The sequence below is a fragment of the Artibeus jamaicensis genome, unplaced genomic scaffold (genome assembly GCF_021234435.1).
Source record: "Artibeus jamaicensis isolate MK-2021 breed Jamaican fruit bat unplaced genomic scaffold, CSHL_Jam_final contig_685, whole genome shotgun sequence".
In the NCBI taxonomy this organism is placed as follows: domain Eukaryota; kingdom Metazoa; phylum Chordata; class Mammalia; order Chiroptera; family Phyllostomidae; genus Artibeus; species Artibeus jamaicensis.
In genome coordinates, this window is record NW_026521924.1 from 15212277 (window position 1) to 15236888 (window position 24612).

A 24612-nucleotide genomic window follows, 5' to 3' on the forward strand; every position below is an offset into this window, starting at 1 on the left:
TTGCCTAAAGTCACACGGCAATTGGGTTGCAGAGCCCACCTCCAAACAAAGCAGGACACCAGCCACTCGCAGCCCGTGCTGTAGGGGGGGAGGGGAGCTCAGAGGGCCAAACCGCAGAAGGAAGCCAGGCGTGAAATGGTTCCGCTGGTTGACCAGGCTGCTGTGGGAGTTGCTCTAAGCAGGACACCTGGACGCCCTCAGCCATGACAATGAGCCCCGCCCCCAGGTGCAGCCTGGTCTCCGTGGGCCTCACACGCGTCTCTGCCTGCTCCCGTTGTTCATGACCTAACAGGAAGCAGCCTCCTCAAGAGCCGGTGGACCGCCGAACTCAGCAGTTCCCAATAGTCACCTTCTCTTCTATAACCAAGATCACGGGGTCTCTTTCATTCTCCTACGTGCCCAGGAAGATAGAAGAACAAAAACCGGGCAAACATGGGATGTGGTAGACAGGGACAGTGGCAGGCTGAGAGGCAGAGCGAGACCCTGAGTCCCAGGCCCAGGTCAGCCCCAGTGCATCTTGCGCGTGGCGTCAAGACTCCAGGAGCTGCTAACCCAGGCAGAGCGCGCAGACCACGCCAGGCACCGCACAAGCTCAGCAAATACCAACCAGGGCGCAGACAGCCGTTCCTCCGGGCGGGGGACCGCCCTAGCTGCGTAAACGGTGCTCAGCCTAGAATGTGCTGAACGACTGAACGAGGCTAAAATAAGATGCTCGGGAGGCTTCGACGCTGACTTCCGGGACTCCCCTCCTCCCCTCAAGCCACCAACCCCCACCCCCACCCCCCCGCAACCGATTCTCCACCCATCCAGAGCTGAGTTTCTCCAAGTGGAGTCCGCGCAGTCTGCCTCGGGATCGCTGGGGCACGTGTTGGAAACGCAGGTCCCGGGACCCTGCCTCTCCCAGGACTCCCGAACCCTCCCCTCTCGGAGGGTGGGACCTGGGCGCCTGAACTTTCAACGAGCTCCCCGATGGTTTCTCTAAGGCCAAGGTGGTTTGGGGCGCCCGGGTGCTGGAGTGGGTACATGTGGGTGCACGGGCGACCCAGACCCCGGAATTCTGAGCCCCCTTTCTTCCTCTCCCTGGGCCCCCACCCTAGACAAAGGACGCGAGGAGGCAGGTCAGCTGACCCCTGCATGAAGGCTTTCAGCCGCCGAGGCCTTGGGGCGGGGACCCCGGGGCTGCCCTGCTGGGGCGGGGCTGGACGGGGCGGGGTCGCGGCTCCTCCCCGGCTGCGGCGGCGGGGCGGGACCGGCCAGAGGGGGTGCGCGCCCGGGCGCTGGTGCAGCCTGGAGCACCCGGCAGCTGCGGGCCGGGGACGCTGGACCCCTCTCCACGCCGAGGTAAAGGCCTGCGCGGCCCGCCGCCAACTTAGTCAAGTTGGAGCGGAGTTTGCCGGGCGCCTGCATGGTGGAGGGAGGGGTCTGCGATGCAGGCAGGGGCGAGAAGGTCCTCGAACTCGCGTGCCAGGGATTAGAGCCCTTCACCTGGGTCTCCGGAAGGCAAGGTAGCTCGGGACAGGGAATCCGCCTGGATCGGGGGTCTCAGGACCGAGACGCCGGGCCGGGCAAGTTCGGACTCTGACTCCGGGGATGGTACCTGCGCTCGCAGCCCCCGTAGGTGCCCTCCCCGCCCCTTGCCAGGACCCTGTACAGTCACCAAACCTGGCCCGGCTGCTTCAAAGCCCCCGCCCCCCGCAACAGCCGGGAGTCAGTGCCAGCCGCTGCTGAATTTTTCACGTAGGGGGCGGGCCGGACACGCGGTTCCCATGGCACCGCGGTGCTCAGGTTACCGCGGAGGGAGCCCCCAGACCCCGTGCCCTTCGGGGTTCCAACCCACGCATTCTTGCATTTTCCTCAGCCCTCCTGAGGTGGGCAGCGGAAGGGACCCCCAGGGACTCCTAACCCCACGCCGTATCCGCCAGGCCGCCGATGGTGGGGAAGAGACCCAAAGGGGAGGGGAGGACTCGGTAATTCAGATGCCGCTCAGAGCGTGGGCTCGAGTGTGAACGGGAGGGGCCGGTCTGGTGCACAAGTGCCTGCGTGCTTGTGCGGACATCCCACCTCGCTGCTGCCCCTCTGTCTGTCTGTCTGTGTCCTGGGGGAGTGGGTCATCCTCAAGGCACAGGAACCAGACTCTGGTGTGCAGGCACGTGTGTGTTCACGGCTTACCCGCTCACCTCCCAGCCCCGCCGGGGCAGACCCTGGGCCTGGAGCCAGAAAGCCCTCCCCGCAGGCACCCGAGGCGCCTCCTCCTCCTCCCATTTGACCGAGAGGAGCCCTGGAGGAAGATGTCTCAGCAGCTCATCCGGACCCTGCGGTAGAAAGGGCTCAAAGCACCTGGCTCACCCCACCCCCACCCCCGCTTCTTACAGAAAGAAGGGAAGAAGGAAGAAGCCAAGTCCCCCCCACCCAAGGATGACACTAAACACCCAGCAAGAAGCAAAGACCCCCCTGCGTCGGCGAGCCAGCACCCCACTGCCCCTGTCCTCCCGGGGCCACCAGCCTGGCCTGAGCGCAGCGCCTTCCACGGCCACGCAAGCCCAGCATCCACGGCTGGGCCAATCCGCCTCGCTCAACCCGCCCACCCAGCAGCCTTCACCTGCCCCCGACGGTTGGTCCTCTGACTCCAGCGACTCTGAAGGCTCCTGGGAGGCCCTGTACCGCGTGGTCCTGCTCGGAGATCCTGGCGTGGGGAAGACCAGCCTGGCCAGCCTCTTCGCAGGGAAGCCAGAACGGGAGCCCCAGGAACAGCTGGGAGGTAGGGACCCTGTGGGCTGGGCTGGAACGTGGCTGGAGTGGAGGCCGTGTCATCAGGGGCAGGAGGCTGCCCAGATCAGACGTGCAACCCATGCGCTGCTCAACCCAGAGGGGCACCATTCTCACAGACTATGAAGTGAATATACCCCCTAGAGCCGGGCAGGGCGCCGCCTGCACTGTGGTCTGCGGGAGGGGAGTCCCTGGAATAGTGGGAGTTGTGCCAGTTTTTCATGGGTGAGAAGTATGGAATTCAATGTCAAGGGTAAAGATGTGGTGGCCTTCCACCTAGCTCAGAAACCCCTGGCCCCAGCTCTGCCCCAGACTCTTGAATCATCCTAGTTCCACAGACAACCGTCTATGGCCACCAGGACCTGCAGCAAAACTAAGATTCTGCCTAAAGTGGAGACTCTCAGACTCCAAGTTCTGGGCCCTGGGTCCTTTCATTCCCAAGAGACACTGAGCTGAGTGGGTCAGGGACTCTAGGATGAGGGATGGGGACAGGACGAAGGAAATGAAGGTGGGTTTTTGCACAACCAGCTGAGAAGGCACAGGGTGAATGGGACAGGAGCTGGTTAAAAGCAGAGAGAAGTGGGGACAGGCTGACCAGGCCCTCTCACCAGGCCTGGCCCCTCTGAGAGTGAGAACCCACGCGGAAGGTCTGACGAGTGGGGAGGCTGAGGCCCAGAGAGCGTGACTCAACCTGCCTGAAATAAGCCAGGCACAGAACAGGACTGGAGGATTCCCAGCCTGGCTTTACCCCCAGCACCTCATCCTCATTCATTCCAACAACCAAAGAAACAAAAGCTTCCTCAGTCCCTACTGTGTGCCACATACCAAGCTGGCAGCTGGGGACACCAGGGCTCCTCGTGGAGCTTCTTGACCTGTCAGGAGAGACAGACATCACACAAACGTGCTGAAAACTTCAAGGGGAACTGGAGGGACGCAGTGGCTGTAAAGAGGAGCTAGGGAAGCCCACCCTCCCAGGCCTGTCCCTCCCCCCTGAGATCCAGCTCTCCCTCCCTTACAGAAGATGTGTACGAGAGGACCCTCACAGTGGACGGAGAAGACGCCACGCTGGTGGTCATGGACACCTGGGAGGCTGAGAAACTGGTATGGCACAGCAAGCAGAATCTGGGCGGATGGGGGCTGTGCCTAGTACCAGGTTCCTGTCCCTTTCTAGAACACTGCAGAGCAGGGAGAGGCCAGGGGCACCAAACCCATAGTCTTATGCAGCCTTTCCATCCAGAGACAGAGCCTCACAACCCTCACCCCCTTTTCTCACCCACTGGTCCCCTCTCCACAGCCATTGCAAGGTGCACTTTTTTCCCTGCAAGCCTTTCCTCTTATTAGCACCCGCATCCTACTCCACCCACCCACGCTGTGCAAAAGCAGGGACTCTGAATTTATCATCAGAGGGCCTGAGGCTGAGCGCCCCCTTTCCTTTTCTTACTAGTTGTGCGGCTTTTGTGCAGCTGACTTACCCACACTGAGCTTCAGGTTTCTCACCTGCTACATGGGCCGATCATTCCTGCCTCCCTTGTTGTTGTTTTTTTTAAGTTCCTATGCAATTTCACAGAGTTGAGCACAGTTTGGAGCATGGAAAAAAAATGCTGAACATGGGTGCAGAATTGTAAATAATGATCATTCTTATGCATCGTAACTGGGTAGCTAGTGAAAGGGGAAACCAAAGGGCATCTTTCCCGAGCCCCCTCCAGAGCAGGAAGAGAGCAGCAGGCAGGGACATGTCCCTTCTGTGTTTTTCTCATCTTAAGTGACTTTTCTTTGTTTTTCTTGCTATACAAGTAATGCACGCTCACTAGAGAACTTTGAAGAGAAACAACTACGCAAAGAGAAGGATCTAAAAACCACCTGAGAGCCATCTCTCTAGGAGTAGGGCTCCCCTAACACGCAGGGGGGTCCCGGCTTAGGGGGCAGTGTTGGGTGGCTGACAGCTCCAGGGACGGGCCCACGGGCTAGGGAGGAAGGCGCTGTGTAGCCGAGTCTTTTAAACAAGCATATAAGGAACCCCAAGTCCAAATGATCATACCAATGGTGATGATTCTCTTATAGCAGCTGACATTTATGGACACCCTCTTCTTAAGTGCCAGACCCTGTACTAAGCATTGGACATGTATTACGACATTCAGTCAAGAAAAAAACTATACACTGCGTGTTCCTCTGATTCCTAGTCTATGAAATCAAAGCTCAGACAGGTTAAATAATGTGTTCAAAGTTCTCAGCAGATGAGATTCAAACCCAGAGCTATACGACCCCACAGCCTGTAGTTTCGTGTACTGGGATTACCCCTTCACCCTCCCTGGGAGCATCACCTGAACCCCCAGCTGAGGTTCCACTCCTTCACCCATTTGTTCATTAAGAAACACTTGCAGGGAAAATGTCATGGGCCAGGACACTGGAGACCCGGAAGTGGATAAGGCAGCCATGTTTTCTGGCCCCATGGAGCTCACAGGCTGGGAAGGGAAGGGCTACTTTTTGGATACAGTTGAGAATCCTGTGAGGAAGAGTCCAGTGAATTAAGAAGAGTGATCGGCCTGGGAGTCCCATGAGGGAGAGTAGAAGGCAGGAACTGGAATTCTGTGCTCATCTGGCTGTGTGGCCTTGAGAAAATTTTCTCTTCTCTGGCCCTTGTTTTTCCTACAAGTAAAATGGGGAAACTGAACCAGTTTCCATGGTCAGTGACCATGAAGGCAGTTCCCAAAAAGGGCCCATTCGGTAGCAGCCTGGTGGAATAAGCTTCCATCTCTTCTATCCTTCGCCTAGATGGTTACGTGTCAGAGAAGCAGCATCTGGCCAAACTGGGTAGACCTTTAACTCATCCAGTAACGCCCTAGCTTGGCTGACCATCAGATCAGCTAGAGAAAGCATTAAAAATCAAATTCTCAGGCCTCACCTGAGACCTAATAAACAGGAACCTGTATAAGTGGAATCCTGGAATCTATATTTTTACTTATTTATTTATTAAAGATTTTATGTATTTATCTTTAGAGGGGGAGGAAAGGAGAGAGGGGGAGAAACATCAGTGTATGGTTGCTTCTTGTGCGTCCCCTGCTGGGAACTGGCCTGCAACCCAGGCATGTGCCCTGACTGGGAATCGAACTGCGGTTGTTTGGTTCGCAGGCCCACACTCAATCCACTGAGTTACACCAGCCAGGGCTGGAATCTATATTTTTAATCACACCCCCAAGAGACTCTTGCCCACCAATTTTGCACCAGGTTCTGTGATCCTAACCATAGCAAACCATAATTATTTGTGCAAGGAATGAATGCGCGCTCAAGACCTGCCCTCTCATTCTACAGCTGAGGAAACTGAGGCCCACAGGGAGGAACCTGTCCACAGTCAAGGTTGAGAACCCAGAATGGGCACCTACAACTGTCTGACTCAGCCCACAGTTATTTGGCCTGAGGAAGGATCAATATGACTGTTGAAAACCCGTTGACAATGATGTTGACCATGCATCTGAGGCTTTCCTACTTGTCTATACTATTTGGTTGTTAGATAACATTTCTGGCTTCTTTTCCCCTACAAACAATCCTCCCACCACAGTCAGTATTTCCCACTCCTGGCCCACTCCCTTCTCTCCTTTTCCACCTGCTCTTCCTTTTGAAACCCACCCACAGGTCTGCCGGGAAGCCTCCCACACTCTGCCACGTTGAGTTCTTCTGGCCTCCCTCCCTCACCCCCATGGCTTCTCCGGACACTGCATGTGGGTGCCCATCCCACTGCATCGTAACTCTCCATTTCCATAGCCTCCTTTCCAGACCACGAGCTTTTGGAGGGCGAGAACCGTGTCTCATTACACACTTAGAAGGTTGTCACCCAGGTGGTCCAGGCTCAGAGTGCTTTCCCTGACAACAAATCACCATCGTAATGGATTATCAAAATCACTCCAGTTCTTTCCTTTCCTTGGTCAAACCGTTTGCACGGACTCCACTTTCTAAAATGGCCCCAGCCTCCCCCACCCCCTTCCCTTGCTCCCCACAATTGCTCCTTTATCTCTCTCTTTAAAACCGTCCTGGAAGATGCCTCCCCTTGAAGTCAGCCTCCGTCCTCACTTTTCTCCCTTCCTTTTTTCTTTTTGGAGAAGACTGCAGAAAACCAAAAGAACTGCCTAATATGACTGAACCTGTTAAGCAGGCAAAGCCAGAACAGCTGAACAGCAAAAGTAAACTCTCCTTAGCAGGAATCAGAACCACATAATTTTTTTTTTTTGTCTCCAGTGCCCAGCCAACAGAAAGAATCAATGAGTGAGAGAATGTAGTGAGGTAAGGAGCCTGTTTTTCAAGCAGAGAAACGGGCTCAGAGAGGATCAGGGTGTCACTGCTTTGAGAGGAGAACGGGGAATGATGGCAGACTTGTCCGCCAAACCTGTCCCAAGTATAAACCTCAGCCCCATCCGAGACCACCCCAGCCCCTTTCTCAACCAGGACCCAGGTGTCCTCTGAGGACGGGCCTGGGGCGCCTCCCCCACAGGACCGACGCTGGGGCCAGGAGCCCAGCCTGCAGGCGGGCAGTGCCTACGTCATCGTGTACTCCATCGCAGACAGAGGCAGCTTCGAGAGCGCCTCCGAGCTCCGCATTCAGCTGCGGCGCACACATCAGGCGGACCACGTGCCCATCATCCTGGTGGGCAACAAGGCGGACCTGGCACGCTGCCGGGAAGTCTCCGTGGAAGGTGAGCCCTCCAGTCCGCCCCCCTTCTCCACGTTCGTCCCCGGCCAGCTGTCACTGCTCCTCCTCCAGTGCTCTTCATCTCGGGTCTGCCTGCCCCACCCCCGCCCCCATCCTGCCTCTGCCGGCCTGCGCGGGGGAAAGCTAGGAACCGTCCCGCCTTCTCCCTCTCCCCACACCAGTCCCCAAGTCCCGTCAGGTGCACCTCCCTTAACGCCACATTCCCTTTCCTCTGTCCCATCCCACCGTCTGCATTCTGTCCTGAGGCAGCCCCGCTGCACTTCTGTGCCCCCCCCTCAATCGGTTCTCCTCAACAGCTGCCACAGTGTCCCAGAACCAACCTGACCTTGTCACTTCTTCGCTTCACAATTCCGCTTTGGCTCCTCCAGACCCTTATAGTCAGAGACACTTTACCCGACAGGCCCAATAGGCCTGGTCCTAAAGGCTTGTCTTTTCTTATTGAATTTACTGGACCGACATTCATTCCCCAAACCATGTAGGTTTCAAGTGTACAACTCAACAAAACATCCCTCTGCGCACGGCATCCGGTGCCCATCACCCCAAGCAAAGTTTCTCTCCATCCCCATCTCCCCGACCTGTGCCCACCTCCACCTGCCCCACCCCCTCCTCTGGCCGGCACCACACTGCTGTCTGTGTCTGTGGGTTACATACATGTACACATATATGTATATTTTTTGCTTAATCCCTTCACTTTCCTCAGTTCCTCAGTCCTCCTTCCGACGGCTGTCAGTCTGTTCCATGCCTGTTTCAGTTTTGTTCGTCAGTTTATGTTGTTCATTAGGTTCCACCTATAAGTGAGATCAGGTGCTATTCGTCTTTCTCTGACTGGCTTGTGTGACTTAGCACAATAATCTCCAGGCCCATCCACGTTGTCACAAAGGGTGAGATTTCCTTTTTTTATGGCCATCTGAGAAAATCATTGGCACCAACATAGACTGATCAATTTATACCTTCAGGAAGCTTTCATTGCCTACAAAACATGATATTGTGCCATCTAGCAACTGCAAACCAAAATGTTTGACGTTAGTATCTATAAATTGTATTCAAAGTGGGATGGGGAATATTTCAGTATATTTGACATATCAAGTGGGACCCAAGAAGATGTTAAAATGGCCGTACTTACAAGGCACAATCCGAGAATTATGGAATCAGAGACCCAACCAAAGGGAAGCAGTTCCACAGGGTCACCGGCCACTGAGGACTGGAACCCGGGTCCCTGCCTCCCAGCCCCGTGGCCTCCTGGGCCTGGGAGACCACATGAGCAGGCAGTCCGAAATTCCGCAGCACAATCCCAGGAGATTGTGTTAAACTGCAGGTCCCAGGACCACATCCCAAACCTACCAAATCAGAATCTCTCCCCAGATTATTCTGATGCACACATTAGACCCCTGAGTCCCCTGGCACCCGGCCCACTGTGTTGAGAAAGGAGAAGGTGCTTCCAGTGGAGACTGAACGCGCCCCTTCTTGCCTTTATCTCCTCCACCCGCCCACCCGACCCACCACCTCAGAGGGACGCGCCTGCGCGGTGGTGTTCGACTGCAAGTTCATCGAGACCTCGGCCACCCTGCAGCACAACGTGGCCGAACTCTTCGAGGGCGTGGTGCGCCAGCTGCGCCTGCGCCGCGGAGACAGCGGCGCCCGCGAGTCGCCCGGGCCCCGACGGCGCGCGAGCTTCGGTCAGCGAGCTCGTCGCTTCCTGGCCCGCCTAACAGCCCGCAGCGCCCGCCGCCGGGCGCTCAAGGCCCGCTCCAAGTCCTGCCACAACCTGGCGGTGCTCTGAGGCCGGCCTCCCTCCCAGAGGCGGTGTGACACTGGGGTGCACCAGGAGCTCCGCCGACGCCACCGATGGGCGAAGGCACAGTGATCCGGAGCGCGCACCGTGGGCCTTACCTACCAGCCGCCAGGAGGGTCAGATCAGCTCCCCGAGCCCCCTTCGGGGACCCCTCCGCCCTGGGAAGCGATGTACGGACTATGGGGCCGAAGCCCAATCTGGACAGAGAGTAGTGTTTTTTACACCATGCGTAACTTTTTGTAAAACTTTTCCTTATCCTTGGGCTCTGGACAACCCTCAGAAACACTGCCCGCCCCCGCCCTTAATAAACCAGACCAGAAGAATGTCACGTCCCCATGTCTAGACTGCTTCTTTTGGGTTCGTGCAGGCGGCTCCACCCCCTACTCTCCCATCCACACTGGCTACTGACTGGGTTAGCCTCCTGCCCTGCTCAGGGTCAGCCGGGGAAATCATGCGAACAACCACGCGTTCAGGCCTCCCTGCCACTGGGCAGGAGCCCTGCCCTGGGTTTGAAGGCCACCCAGTGGGGCACAATCAGTGACGTGTCGCGACCCCTTATTTTCTTGCGAGCCCATTTTTTGGATGATAGGTTCATAAAATGTTATCTGGAAAGAACGTTAGCGCTCATCCCGGCAATAAACTAGCCGGCGTGTGTTGGGAGCTGTGTACTAAGCTGTGGCAACTATTAATTAATCTTCACAACCCTATTTACTCATTAGAAAACTGGGGCACAGGGCAGCGAAGGCCACTGCTGGAGACCACAGTGCTGCTGCGACTGAGGCCACCAGGGTTCGAATCCAGGCTTGTCAAACTGGAGAGTGTGCCCCACTTATCCAGTCCTCTTGGAGAATGTGAGGAAGAGCTATAGTATAGGGTCCCGAGGAAAATGGACTTTCAAGCATAATTTTGCACACAATTTAAAGAAGGGAGGTAGACTTCAAGAAATTCAATCCACTTTTCCCCAGGATGGACCCCCAATTTACTCTCACACATTCATTTTTCTGAATGTAGAAACTGAAGTCCGGAGAGGGGAAGTGAACACCCCGGAGCCGCCCAGCCAGTGAGGATGAGGACTAGACCCCGGGGCCCAGCCCCCAGTCTGTCCGGGCAGGAAGTAGGAGGCGGGAAGGCATCCAGGCTGGGGATGAGGCCTTGGGGTCAGGTCAGGAGTTTCCAGCCTGAGGTGAAGGGGTGTCACTCACTTGAGAGGAGAACAAGATACAAGCGGTTTGGCCCGTCAAGTCCCTGATGCCTGACACATTGCCCCCAAACAGCCGCCCTTCCAGATGCCAGAGCCTTCCACGGGGCCCTGTCCCTGCCATCAGCAAGAGTAAAGTGCAGGCAGGCAAGTCACAGCCTCCAGCTGTGACCCCCAAATCTTGCCAGCCAGGCACCAATGGCACTTACCTCCCCATCCCAACTCTAGCCTGGGGAAGGGAAGAGGGGGAGGGCTTCCCCCACCAAGCTGGACACGGCCCGTGGTCGTGGGGGAAGGGCTACAGTTGTGGAAAGTTGGCAGGGGCAGCCTGCAGCAGCCGGGAGAGTGGAAAAAATGATATCAAACCCGGAAAAATGCAGGCCGGATGGAGGGCCTGAGTCCGCGGCCCTGGGAGGTAAGAGGGAGGGAGGGAGGGAGGGAGGGAGGGAGGGAGGGAGGGGGCCCCCCAGGCTGAGAAAGGAAGAGGGGCCGGGGAGAGGGCACAAGAGCCGTTTCTGAGAAAACTGAGGGCTACCGTGCCATTTCTTTCTCCATCCACAAATATTTATGGGGAGCCTACTAAGTGCAGGGCACTGTTCAGGCTCTGGGGGTAAAGCAGTGAACAGACAGGGCAGGACGCTGTCCCTGGAGCTCACAGTCTGGGCAGGGGAAGGGGAAGCAGACTGGAAAGAAAGTAAATAAGTAAAAGAATCGCAAACTTAAAAGGGGCTAAAATCAGGGTGGTCGTGGAGGGCCCTGAAGACAATCCAGTCCAATCCATTCACTTCGAAGATGGGAAAACTGAGGGCCAGAGAGGCAGAGGGCTTCTGCGAGGTTCCTGGGAGTGTGAAAGAATCCTTGTGACCAGGATTGTCAGGGGAGAGAAGAAAGAAACAATGCAGGTGTGGGGGGGAGAGTATACAGTCAGCACAACAGGACGACCGTGGCTGAGGTCCAGGGCATCTGCGTTCACGCCTCGCTCCCCTCCCCCGCTGCGTGCCTTAGTTTCCCCACGTATAAAACAGGATTCATGAACAGCTCCCTCCCTCAGGGTTGCTGTGAGGATTGAATGACTTGCAGTGTGTAAAGTACTTAACACAGTTCCTGCATCTAGGAAGACTCCCTAAGCATTTGCTCCTGCTACCACACCTCAGACCTTGGGGGAACCAGGGTTTGTTAGGGGTCGAATATTCTGAGGCTACATTGAAGCCTTTGGCCCTGACACTGGAGGACTTTAGGAAAATGTCCTTCCCTCTCGGGCCTCAGTGTCCCCATCTGTAGCATAAAGGGGTTGAATCTGAGCTTCTGTCATCTATTCCTGTGTTCATGGTCAAGGTCTGCCTCCCCCCAGGAAGGGACACTCCCCGAGGGCAGGGCGCTCCTGCTGCCCTCCCCCAAGCACCCACAGCAGCACCTGGCTTGTCACAGGTGATCAGTAAATAGTTGCTGAGTGGATCGATTCACCAGCCCGTACAAGGCCCTTCCACTCCTGGCCTCTCTGGTTCTGTGAGTCTGTGAACAAGGCGTGGCTGGGAAACCATGTGAGAAAACCACAATATTCCTCCCAGGGACACAGCCAATTATAGTTTAGAAAGTGCTTTCTCATCCATAAAAACAAACTGGAAAAAGAAAAAGCTAACTTTGTTTCAGTTCTTTCCGTGTGCGAGGCCCCCCTGCCACGTGCTTGGTACACATTCTCATCTCGTCGTCGCCACGGCCAACGACTTAACAGGTACCATTTAACAGGTGAGCAGATGGAGGCCAAGAGAACTCACGAATTTGTCCAAAGACCACACACACAGCAGGAAAGGGTAGTCAGTGTTTACTCTCAGATCACATAGAAACTACTATCTTCACTGTACGATTGGGGAAACAGGCCCAGAGAAAGGAGATGAATTGCCCACGGTCATGTAATAACAGCACAGAGTTACATCACTGTATCAGTTGCTGTGCTAAGTGAGTTTCAGATATTAAATCCTCAGAACTGGTCCCTGTTATCAGCAAGCTAGTTTTCAGATGGAGAAAGAGCACAAAGAGGTTCAGTACCCTGCTGGGGCGGCACAGTTAGAGAGTAGCAAAGCCAGGATTCGAAACAGAGAAACCTAATCCCATGGTACTAAGGCTTTGTCTCTATCTCGCTGGAATAAAGAGGAAGGCAACCTTCGCCCAGCAGCCGGCTGCCTGTGCTGGGGGCAGGGTGGAAAACAAAAGCACTTTGAAAGTATCCTTAGCTGGGACTTTCCACCTTGAAGGGAGAGTCGTGTTATGGAAAAAATGATAAAGCTCTGGAAAGATGAACGTCTCCCAGAGGCCCCAAGTTTCCTCACAGTCCCACCCCCCCTCCCCGGGCTGTGGGGGAGTGCCACAAACTGTGCCGGCCTGACGCAGATGAGATGAAGGACACCTGGGTCCTGACACACCCCAGCCAGGCGCTCACATCCCGAGGATCACAGACCTTGATGGGAAGTTCCAATTTCTCAGCCAGGGACACAAAGCTTCCACTCAGGGACACTCCCAAGGAGTCAGGTTCTAGCTGGGACACCCCGTCCTTGGATGGTGGGACATTCACGTCTCACAGGACAGCTCTGTCCTTCATTCAGTAAAGGAAGGTGAGGAGGGTTGAGAGGGTCATAGCTGGCTGTTTATAAGGATTAAGAATCTTCCAGCTCTGCTGTGAACACGTGACCTTAGGCAACTCAGAACACACCAGCGGAGGAGTGAAGGGAGATTTCTCTACGTGGTGATCCCCATCCCGAGAATATTTGAATACTGTAGTTCAAGAGCTTGAAAAAATACACAAGTTCAGTTTCAATTTCAACAGCGTTCCCTGCTGTTGGGTTCAGGGTTCGGTTTAAAATAATACTAATGATGGGGTGGGACCTCTGGGTTCAGCAGTGTGTGTAGTCTTCCCCAGTTCCATCTGGTTCAAGTTCAAGGCTTGAAGAGATGGCCATTCCAGTTACTCTGCTGCCAAACAAACCACCCCGAAGCTCAGTGGCATAAAGACAATTATTTTATTATATATTTTGTGAGTCAGGAATTTGGGCGGAGCAAGATGGGTACAGCTTCTCTCTGGGGCCTCGGCTGGGAAACTCAGAGACTGGCGTACCTAGAATTATCTCACCGGTCTGGTGTCCACACTCACAGGGCCGGAGGTTGACACTGGCAGTAAACTGGAATGTCACCAACACACACTCCTCCAGGTGGCCTGGTGTGTTTATTTCCTATGGCTGCTGTAACAAATTACTGTTCATTTACTGTCTTAAAACAGCATGAATTTATCACATTACAGCTCTGTGGGAGTCCAGCATGGGTCTCATCGGCTAACATCAGGGTGTCGGCAGGATTGCATTTCTTTCTGGAGGCTCTAGAGAAGACTGGATTTCCTTGCCTTTCCCAGCTTCTGGAGGCCACTGACTTTCCTTGGCTCAGGACCCCCTCCTGCATCTTCAGAGCCAAGAACGTCAGGCCGAGTCTGTCTCATGCCACCTCTTGGGTTTTCCCCTCTCCTGCCACCTTCTTCCACCCTTGTGATTCCATTGAGCCCACTCAGCTAATTCAAAATAACCTCCCTATTTTAAAGTCAGGTGTTAGCGCCCTGGCTGGCGTGGCTCAGTGGATTGAGTGCTGGTCTAGGAGCTGAAGGGCTGCCAGTTCGATTCCCAGTCGAAGCGCATGCCTGGGTTGTAGGCCAGGTCCCCAGTAGGGTGTGCACCAGAAGCAAACGCACACTGATGTTTCTCTCCCTCTCTTTCTCCATCCCTTCTCCTCTCTCTCTATCAACAAAGTCTTTTTAAAAAGTTAAGTCAGGTATTAGCAACATTAATTCTATTTACAAATTAATCTCCCTTTGCCCATTGTAACGGAACACTTTCTCAGGTTCCAGGGATTAGGACATGGACCTTTGAGGGGCTCCTTTGAGGGGCTGCTCTTCTGCCTACCACAGCAGGACAGAGTGAAGGGTGGATGGGGTCACGGCTGGGTCTTCTCTCTCCACACGCACGCACACACACACACACACACACACACACACACTCCATCTTGTTCTAATGAGTGGAAAGGGCCCTAAGTTAAAGGGTGGCCCCCTGGTGGGGGCGCAGGAGCTCTGGGAGGCTACCCCCAGAGTCTGACCTGACTTTTCTTCCTCAAGCCCACACTTCTCTGCAAGGGCACTGGCTTCTTCCAACCTCCAGTGGGCAAACCTCCACCTGCCCTGCAGAAAACCGCACTCCCTACCTACAAGGAGTAAGCCTTGCCTCCAAGCTATCCCCCTCTGCCAGCAGGACATCTTCACAAGCCTGGTGTATTGAAGCTGGAGTTAGACTCCAAGTGACCCAGCAGGGCAGCCGAGGGCGCTCGTAGCTCTTGCAGTCACACACAGCAGTCCAGGGTGAGTGCGACACTCCAAACCCAGTTCTCTTCGAGGTGTGCCCGCCTGTGTGGATGAGGTCAGTGGCCATTTTACATGGCCAGTCCTCCGGAATGTAACTGCTGAATGTTTCACACAAATGCACCCCTGCATTGATTCTAAAACCTAAACCAGGGACACTCGCCCAGATGCTCACAGTATCTGACAGGTGCTAGAAACTGGTGAGGCAGACTAGGTGAAGGGCATGAGGGAGCATCAAGGTCAGTGGCAAATTGAAACCACTTGTCCTGCCCATTTGGGCCACAACAGAACCAAGCTGCCTATTTCGGCTGTTAGGATGTGAACCCAGCGTTGCCAGATAGTTTGTTTTTTCTAAAAAAAAAAAAAAAAAAAAGGCTGCAAGCCAGATATTTATGTGAAGTGTCCCAATCCTTAAATCATTATTGCTAATTCCAATTTTTTTTAAAAAACCCTGAACAGGAGAAACAACATATTTACCACAGCCAAATTCTGTCAGAGGCTGACAGCTTGTAACCTCTGATCAAAACCCAGATAGTAATAGAGAAATGTATTCGCGGTCACCTCCCCTCAAGTCTGCGAGGCCACCCCTCATACCATGAAGTCAGTACTTAATTATATAGCACAGCTTGTTCCTTTTGTCCACTTCCTCCCGGTCCCCTTTCCAAGAGCCCCTCTTCAGGCCCATTGGGATATCCAAGGTGTCCGTGCCCAGGGGTATATTTTTTAAAATTGAATTTTGAATCACAGAGATAACACATTTTATTTATAAGGATATGTCAAAAACAATGGAAAATGTATGGTACGAAGTAAAGATGCATTTGTCTGCTAGGCTGCTCTCGGCTACACATGATAGAAATCCTTATAAGGATATTTTCTAACCAGGGCCCAGAGGTCGGCAATTTTACGGTCAATTCATCAGCCTTAAAATGCCAGGATATGGGGTGTGCATCTGCACCGTTCTCCAGGCTCCTCCCCCGTGGCTGCATGTGGCTGCGACAGTGCCGTATATCACATCCTCACACCACCATCCCGAGTAAGAACGGAAGGGGGAGCCTGGCCTGTGTGGCTCAGTTGGCTGGGCATCGTTCTGCAAAGCAGAAACATTGCCTGTTCGATTCCTATGGAGGGCACATGCCTGGGTTGCTGCTTTGGTCCCCGCTCGGGTTGCATAAGAGAGGCAACCAATGGATGTTTCTCTCTCAAATCAATGATTCTCTCCCTCTTTTTCTCCCTCCCTTCCCCTCTCTCTAAAACTAAAATAAATAAAATGCTTTTTTTAAAAAAAGAAGGAAAGGGGAAGGTCCAAAAGAAGTTTTCTTTTTATCAATGAGGAAATTGTTCTCCCAGAAGTATTCCTTCATAACTCACTGGCCAGGCTGAGTTCCACGGCCACCTCTAGCTGCAAGAGAGGCAGAAAAAGCAATTATCTGGCAAAACTGAATGAGATTGCCACACCTGGCTTGGGCCAATTAGGATTCGTCCCTTGCTGCCCTAACAAGACGGCTTTTGTGAGCGATGGAGAAGTGGGGAAGGGTCGTTGGAGAGGCAGCTCGGGTATTTGTCTCACAACTCCTCCCGTTCCCCCCAAGTCCAGCTCCTCTCACTGGAGTTGCCTGCCATTAGTATTTTAGGGTGTATCCTTCCTGAGGGTTTTGCCCACTTACATATACCCTGTGGCAGACATTTGGCTATTTTTCTTTTCTTCCATGCTGCAGAGCCACCGTTTTGCTGTTGTTCTCTTTTTCACAGGTCAAGAATAAACCTGATTGCTCTGAGCCAGAGATTGGCTTAAAGATCGACCTACCACCCAGCCATGGTCAATGAGGTGGGAGGGAAGCTTGCTGGGGAGTTCTAGAAAAAGTTTCTTGGCTCTCACAAAACTACTGAGACACCAACGAAAAAGAGCGGTAGCAGGAAGGGACAGTCCCTTTTCTTCTACTGCTCATCGAAATGTATGGATTTGATGCCTGGAACTGTAGCCAACGTCTTGAAATTACGACGGAATCTAGGCAGAGGATAGCAAAGTAGGAAGATGAAAAGTGCCTTTGTCACTGATGATGAAGTCAAGCCACTGAATTAACCCTCCATGAGGCTGCCCCACCTCTGAACTTATTATTTTGCAAGGTAATATGTTTTCAATGCTGAGCAACTTATCTTGGGGATTTCTGTCCCAAAGTCAAAGTCATCTGACATATGTGTCTATAGGCTTATTTTCTGTCCCCCCCCCAATATAAATGGGATCACAGTTACATGCATTGGGGTTGAGTTTAGTTGCAAAAGATAAAACTCAAAATAGCAGTGATTGAAACAAAATATAAGTATATTTCTTTCATGGAAAAGAGATTCAGAAGCAAGCATTCCAAGGCTGCATGGCATTCCACCGTGCAGGGACCACGGCTCCTTCTACCTTTTCAGTCCACCGTCCTCCATCCAATACCCTACTGAGGCTGCAGCCGCCACATCCACATGCCAACCAGCAGGGGGCGGTAACGAGCCCAACTGAGGCACGGCCTCTCAGAAGATGCACACAGTACCACAGCTTACAACTCATTAGTCATGTCGCCACACATAACTGCAAAGGGGTCTCGGATGCTCTATTCTGAACGGCCACATGTCAACTCAAAATCAGGGAGTCCATGTTCAAGGAAAGATAGAATGGACACTGAGGGGCAGCAAGCATTATATGTCTGCTAAGATACTGTAAATATTAGACATAATCTGCTTTTTTTCACTCAATTTACTCTCTCTATCCAGGCCAGTACATTCAAATTCACCTCATTATTTTGTTGTTCTTTTTTAAAATCATATGAGAACTTTCTTCTTTTTCAATACACACATTTGAAGCGATATCAAAAAAGCTATATAATTTATATAAGGCTATAAATTTCCCTCTAGGTACTGTTTTGGATGCATCCCATTAATTGTGGTATGTGTTGTCATTTCACTATCATTCAATTTAAAATCTCTCCTAGTTCCCCCTGTGATCTCTCCTTCCCACAGGTTACTCAGACATATGCTGTTTAATTGCCAGATATTTGGGGCTGGGGGTTCTAGATGTCTTTTTTGTTGTTGTTATCGATTTATAACTTAATTTTATTGCAAATTTGAGACCTGTTTTATAGTTGAACACATGGTGCGTCATGCTCCACAACCCATGTGTACTTGAAGCTAATATGCACTCTGCCATTATTGGTTACCGTGTTCTAAAAATGTCAGTTAGGCCAAGGTGGTTGATATGCTGTTCAAGGCTTCCATATACTAAGTGGTTTTATGCTTCCTTGTTTAATCGGTTTCTGAGAAAAGAATGTTGAAATCTCCAATTATAATTATCCTGTGTCTATTTCTTTCCGTCTGTCCATGTTTTTCTTTTTTTGTCCTTTTTCATTGCTGCAAAATATTCCTCAGTGTGGCTCTACATTATTTCACCCCCTGAAGGACATTTACATGACTGCAAATGGTTTGCCCTCACAGTGTCGCACTGAGCATTCTTGCACATATACGAGAAATGACCAAATTGAAAATTAATGGGTCAAAGGGCATGTGCATGTTACATTTTGACAAATACTACAAAATGACCCTCCCAAATGACTGCTTTTTTAGAAATATTTTATTGATTTATTTTTAGATAGAGGTGGGAGGGGAGAAAGAGAGGGAGAGAAACATCAATGTGTAATTGTCTCTTGTGTGCCCCCTACTGGGGACCTGGCCCACAACCCAGGCATGTGCCCCGACTGGGAATCAAGGTGGCAACCCTTTGGTTCACAGGCTGCTGCCCAATCCACTGAACCACACCGGCCAGAGCTAAAGGACTGTTTCTGTTTACATTCACACCAGTAGTGCCCTATTCCCTGCACCACGACCCACATTAGGTATTACTAGCTGCAATATTACAATTTATATATATATTTGGTCATTCAGATGACCAAAATATATTTTTCAGCTGTATTTGGTCTTTCTCCACATAGTTCCTGGCTCACTCCGTGAAATTTCCTGAGTGATAAAGCAATGGGAGCATCTTTTAATATAATATTTGGTCTCTTGCCCTCAGTTCCTAAAATCACTTCAGAGCCATAAAGGTGAGATGGGTGCCTTGTTATTCATAACAAGCCATTTCCCACTGCACCTGGATCTATGGTAGTCGAAGTGATTTTTGGAAAGCACCCGAGGAGGGGTGCTGGCGTCCAGAGGAACCGACCGGGAACTTCAGGGCGGGGAGAGTCCTAGAAGGGCATCAGTCGCCCACGGCCAATGACTTCGTCGACCGTGCCTGTGTAATGAGGCCTCCACAAAAGACCGAAAAGTAGGGGTTTAGAGAGCTTCCAGGCTGGGGGGTCAGGACACTTCCATGAGCCACTGTGGGCCCCAAGCTTCACAAGGACAGAGGCTCCTTTGCTTGGCACCTCGCTCTCTGCATCGACAATTTAGTCAGTAACAGGTTTTCCTGAGTTCTGTGAGCTGTTCTAGCAAATTAAGTGAATCCAGAGAGAGGGTCATCAGAACCCTAATTAATAGCCAGGCTGGCCAGAAGTACAGGTAACAACCTGGACCTGCAATTGGCACCCTGAGTGGGAGGGGGCCATTGGAACCCCCTATTCGTAGCTGATCAGTCAGAAGCACAGGTAACGACCTCAGCTTGCAGTTGGCATCTGCACTGAAGGGCCGTCTCGTGGGACTGAGCCCTTTACCTGGGGAGTCTGGGGCCATCTCCAGGTAGCTCGTCTGAGAATTGCTGGTTAGTGTATGTAGGGGACACCTACACACACACACACACACACACACACACACACACACACCTGCAGGAAGGAACTGAGCTCAGGAAACTAAAGACCATTGGTTTATATCTCATTGGATATTCTCTTGGAAAAGGGACGAGGGAAGGCTGGGGAAGAAAGTGTCTCGTTGCTTGCTTTGCGTTTCCCTAATTATAACAAAGTTGAGCAACACTCCTCTCAGTGACTGTGCCCCTTAGCTGCCCCAAGCCCCGGCATAGCATTGAAATTACAGTTTCTAAAGTCTCGATTAAATTCTTTGTCTAGGCTATTCCACTCTTCATTATCTGCCTAGAGTAGATGGGTGTTGTTTTTTCTTCCAGTTACCAAAGCCTTGGTTGGAACAGGAAGTCTGGAATCAGCCAAACCTAAGTCGGAACCCTCTGCCTCTGCCATTTGACGTCTGTGTGACTGAGGGCAAGTCACGCAGCCTCCCTGAATCTTTGGACCCTTGGCTTTACAAAGCAGAAGACAAACATTTGGCACAGGTATTGGATGGATTAGAAAGGAGGTGTGTAAATAACTTAGCGTAGCGTCTGGCCCCAAGCAGACACTAGTGACACATTCATTTGTTAAAAATAGGTACTCACTGAGCACTTGCCATGTGCAGAGCGCTGAGTCAAGCCCTTTTCTCAGATTACTTCACAGCAGCAAGAGACAACATCATCTCACAGATGAGGAAAACTGAGGCTGTCGGTCGTTAAGTGTCATATCCAAAGTTACACAGTAATCGACAGAGGTAAGAATGACATCAAAAATGGTGGACTCCTCAGCCTGCTTCCCAGGGGAGTTAGCTCATTTCACGGATTAAGAAACTGAGGCCCTCCCTGGCCGGTGGCTCAGCTGGTTGAAGCATCACACCGTACACTGGAAGGTTGCCAGCTTGATTCCTGGTCAGGGCATATGCCTTGATTGTGGGTTCAGGTCAGGGGTGCTACACAGGAGGCAACCAGTTGATGTTTCTCTCTCTGTCTTTTTCTCTCTCTCCCTTCTTCTCTCTAAAAACCAATGGAAACCTGTCTGTCCCTGGGTGGATATTAAAAAGGAAAAAAAAGAGCAAACTTGAGGCCCAGGGAGATAACATCACATATAAAATTAAATGGTGAGTGAGCTGCAACCAGTTGACCAAATATTTTTCTTCCTGGGACTGGGTGACCCACTGCAGAAGAGACTGGCGGGAGTGGAGGCAGGGACAGCCACCCAGCAGAGGAGTCAAGAGCATGGAAAATGTCTCTTTCAGCCAATTTTCCCGAGGAGCCCTGGCTGAGGCTCAGGGCTGGGAATGGAAAGTGTGCAGGGAGGAGGCAGCAGCCGCGTCCATCCGGAGAAGCTGTTTGCAAAGTACTGCTGAGAAAAGCAAGGGGCGGGGGGAGGAGCGGGGAGGGGTGCTGGGCCTGGAGGTGGGGGGAGAGGAGTCGATCTGGGAGGCTGAGGGTCTGGCAACTGCCCAGGCAGGGCCTGGTCTCCTGGGAGAAGAGGAGCAGGCGTCCCCAAGCTTCCTGTTTCCTCCTTGGCCCCCCCCCCCCCCGCTCTGCCAGCTCCTGCTGTGCCCTGCCCACTCGTCTGGGCGTCAGCCATCCTGAAACTGAGACCCTGGCAAATCTGACTCTCGAGGGACTGTGCGCAGCGGACTGTGTACAGTGGCCAGGGAGAAGGATTGATCCTCCTCTTGGAGATCCCGACCAGGGCCGGGCTTGACAGCCATCTAGCTGCTTCTTCAGCGGCTGGATCTCTGCGATATCCTGTGCTCAGAAAATCTCCCCTCACTATTCACGGTGCCTGTGGTTCCACCACAATACACACGGATGAGGCCAGCGTTCTGCCATTAGGCAAAGGTATAGCCTGCGAGTTGGCAAAATATTTAGATACACTCTAACTAGTTGTTAATAACCCCTGTTCCCAGTTTCCTCCAAGCACCCTCCAAGCATAATGGCCACTGCCGCCCCTCCCTCTGGGACCACCCAGACCTCCTCTCTTACAGGCATTAAAAAATTAACACCTGCCAGAGCAGGGCAGCCCAGGTCTTGTAGACAGGCCAGTGAATGGCAGGCATAACAGCTCTTAGCATTTGACATCAATCACTCTTGGAAACAATCCTTTGGCTTAAAACTTTGCTTCTTGTTTAAAGGCAAACTGGTAGAAATTTAGAGGTGAAAGGGCCTTGTGCAGCCTCTTCATTTTCCAGATGAGGAGACTAAGACCTAGAGAAGAGCAGAGACTCGCCCAAGGTCACCATGCCTGTCTGTACAAGAAAACGCTTGTCCTTAACACCTGACACTTCCCTTGGGTGTCAATTTATCTGGCCTCACAAATACTGAACTTTAGTGGGTGATGGAAGGAGGTGACCAGGAGGAACCTGTCTCAATGCAGAACTGATAGCCAATCACTTGGGGCCTGTACCTTGCCACTGTAGTCATGGCAACAATCGCTCTGGTCACTAGCTCCACTGAGATGGTTGTCCAGGCAACCACTACGGGGTGGGGAGTGCCAACTTCCTGACTCCGGGAGCCTCAAGATAAACCCAGACACAAGTCTGTTCCATAGCACTGACCCAGATCAGAGCTCTGAGCAGGAAAGAGACTTGCCCGGCACCATGCAGCAGGTTGGTGGTGAAGCTAAGCTTCCAGAGTCCCCAGCCCAAGGCTCTCCCAGCTGCTCCACTCTTTCCAGGGCTGACACCCTGCCCCCATTCTTCTGCCTGCCTTGGTGCTTCCCACATTCCTCCAGCCCTCCACCAGGATCTCCTTCCCACGGCATCTCACCCTTGGCTGCCTGTCAGCCAGTTCATCCTCCTGGGAACCCGCTGACATGAGCAGAGCATGGGACTCGTCCCGGGGGGGTTTCACTATCAACCGGGGCTCCCTGAAAACCGAAAAGCCTTCAACACCCTTTACCCCCAAAAGAAATGCTCTCCAATGGTGGGGTTTCAAGCACTGTTAGTGCAGGACTGAGGGACTCTTCTGGGCAGTCCGGCCGTGTCTCTGTGTAACGTCCAAGACAGCAGCTGCCCACTGTGGAAAGGGCTCTGGGCTGGGAGGCCAGCGGCCTGGGCTCTGGCCCCGCTGAGTTTGATCAAGAGTTCTGCTTTTATCAAGTCCCTTCTCCTCTCTGGGACTCAGTATCCCCACCAGAGAGCACTTCACCGCCAGCACCACCATCATCACCACTGCTGGTGACCAGAGACAGCCTAGCATTTCAGTATATTAAACAGAGGATGGCTGTGGTTTAAAGAACCGGCCTACCTTTCAGGTGTCTCCTTTTAGACCAACGGAACCTCAAGATTGGAAGGACGGTTCTTACACAAGGAAGAGCCTCACCAAACACAGGCAGGCTGAGAAGAATCTAGACACTTATGAGTAGTTAGTGCACTGAAGTGCAGGGTGAAACGCCGGAAAAGGCAGGATAGAAGGAAGTGCCAGAGGTGACTGAAAAGGATCGACCACCAGTCCCAGGGGTGAGGACATTGTCCTGTGGGCCTCCGGGACTCACTGAAGGCTCGGAGACAGCCTCGCGCCCGGGTCTGTCCCATGCAGTTTTATACTGCAGCATACCACTCTGACAGATGAGGGGCCGCCCGGTGGCAGGAAAACACAGTACGTGCCCGGAAGTCATTCATTCATCCAGTCATTCAACAAATATTTATTGAGCACTGGCCTGTGAACCAAAGCGTAGTTGGTTCAGTTCCCACGCGGACGCAGGCCTGGGTTGCAGATCAGGTCCCCAGTAGGGGGTACACAAGAGGCAACGACACACCGATGTTTCTCTCCCTCTCCTTCTCCTTCCCTTCCCCTCCCTAAAAATAAACAAATAAAATCTTTAAATCAATAAGTAAATATTAGACACGACCCAAACGGCGTGGCTTTGGGCTTATTTAGCCTCTCTGTGCCTCAGATTCCTCATGTGTAAAATGGGGGAGAAGAGACGCCTGCCCACAGGCGGGGGCGTGAGGGTCAGGCGAGCTGCTTAATGCGTGTAAATGTTAAGCGCCGTGCGAGGGATTCCGTGCTCCCTGAATGCGCGTGGTAACCACCATGATGATTATTGAGCACCTACCATGTGCCTGGTGTTCTCGAGACAGTACCTGTACAGCATGAACATTGGGGAACGATGTACAGCTTTCCGCCCTCAAGGGGTTCAAGTTCTCGTAGGGGAGAAAAACCTAAAAAAAGACAATAAAAAACAGAAATAAGAAAAATAATTGCAAATGTGTTGCATCAAACATAAATCTCAGCCGACCCCCCCCCAATGCAAGTGTACAAAAAACATTCTCAAAAAACAAATTAAATTCTGCTCCTATCCTCCATTTTTCAGGATGGGAGGGAAACTCAGTCTCCGCCCTCACTGGAAGCTACTCCCCATCAGGGGAGTAGGAGGGAACCCAGGGGCTCTCCCTGACGCTGGATCGTGGGAGGCCTGGAACCGCAGCGCCCAAGCCCTCGACAGCCCCTGAAGTCCAGCAGCCCCCACTTCCAAGCCAACAGCGGGGCTTGGGACTCTTGCTAGAAGTTAGGATCACTGAGCCCAGGTACAGCCTCCCTAAGTGCATCATCCATCCATCCATCCATCCCCACAGAGTAGGGCCACCCCTTGGGGCACTGCCAAGAAAGGGACAGGAGGACCCCCGAACCCCAGATTCTTCCAACATTCTTTCCCTTCTAAATCTCCAAGAGTTCCTTTCTTGGAGCTCGTGACCCACCTGGAGGGGACAGCACAGCCCAGCTCACCAAAATGCTATCAGACAGTGTCGCCTATTGGTTAGAAGCCCACGCTGTAGACCTACGCTGCCTGGGTTCAAATTCTGGTGCTGCTCTTTACTGCCTGTGAGTTCTTGGGCAAGTCACTGAACCACTCTGTGCCCTTTTCCTTAACAATAAAAAGGAATACTTGTGTCTACCTGTATGACTTCACATCAGAAAGCACTCTGAGCAGCGCCTGACATTAGCAGCTACTCAATAAATATCAGCGCTCATCGTGTGAAAATGCAGCGTGCAGAGG

General features: G+C 52.7%; 1 protein-coding gene across 4 annotated transcripts; it reads left to right on the top strand.

Moving 5' to 3' along the window:
* The first annotated feature begins 852 nt into the window (after positions 1-852).
* REM1 (RRAD and GEM like GTPase 1) lies at positions 853-9588 on the top strand. 4 transcript variants are annotated; one of them, XM_037143171.2, is made up of 5 exons: positions 853-989; positions 2373-2758; positions 3785-3867; positions 7250-7451; positions 8977-9588. In XM_037143171.2, the coding sequence occupies exons 1-5, from the start codon at positions 970-972 to the stop codon at positions 9246-9248; spliced, it is 963 nt and encodes a 320-aa protein (XP_036999066.2). In that variant the 5' UTR covers positions 853-969; the 3' UTR covers positions 9249-9588. The 4 variants fall into 4 exon arrangements, with proteins under 4 accessions (XP_036999066.2, XP_036999065.2, XP_036999067.2 ...); XM_037143170.2 differs by lacking the exon at positions 853-989 and adding an exon at positions 1264-1341; XM_037143172.2 differs by lacking the exon at positions 853-989 and adding an exon at positions 1401-1505.
* The last annotated feature ends 15024 nt before the right edge of the window (positions 9589-24612 follow it).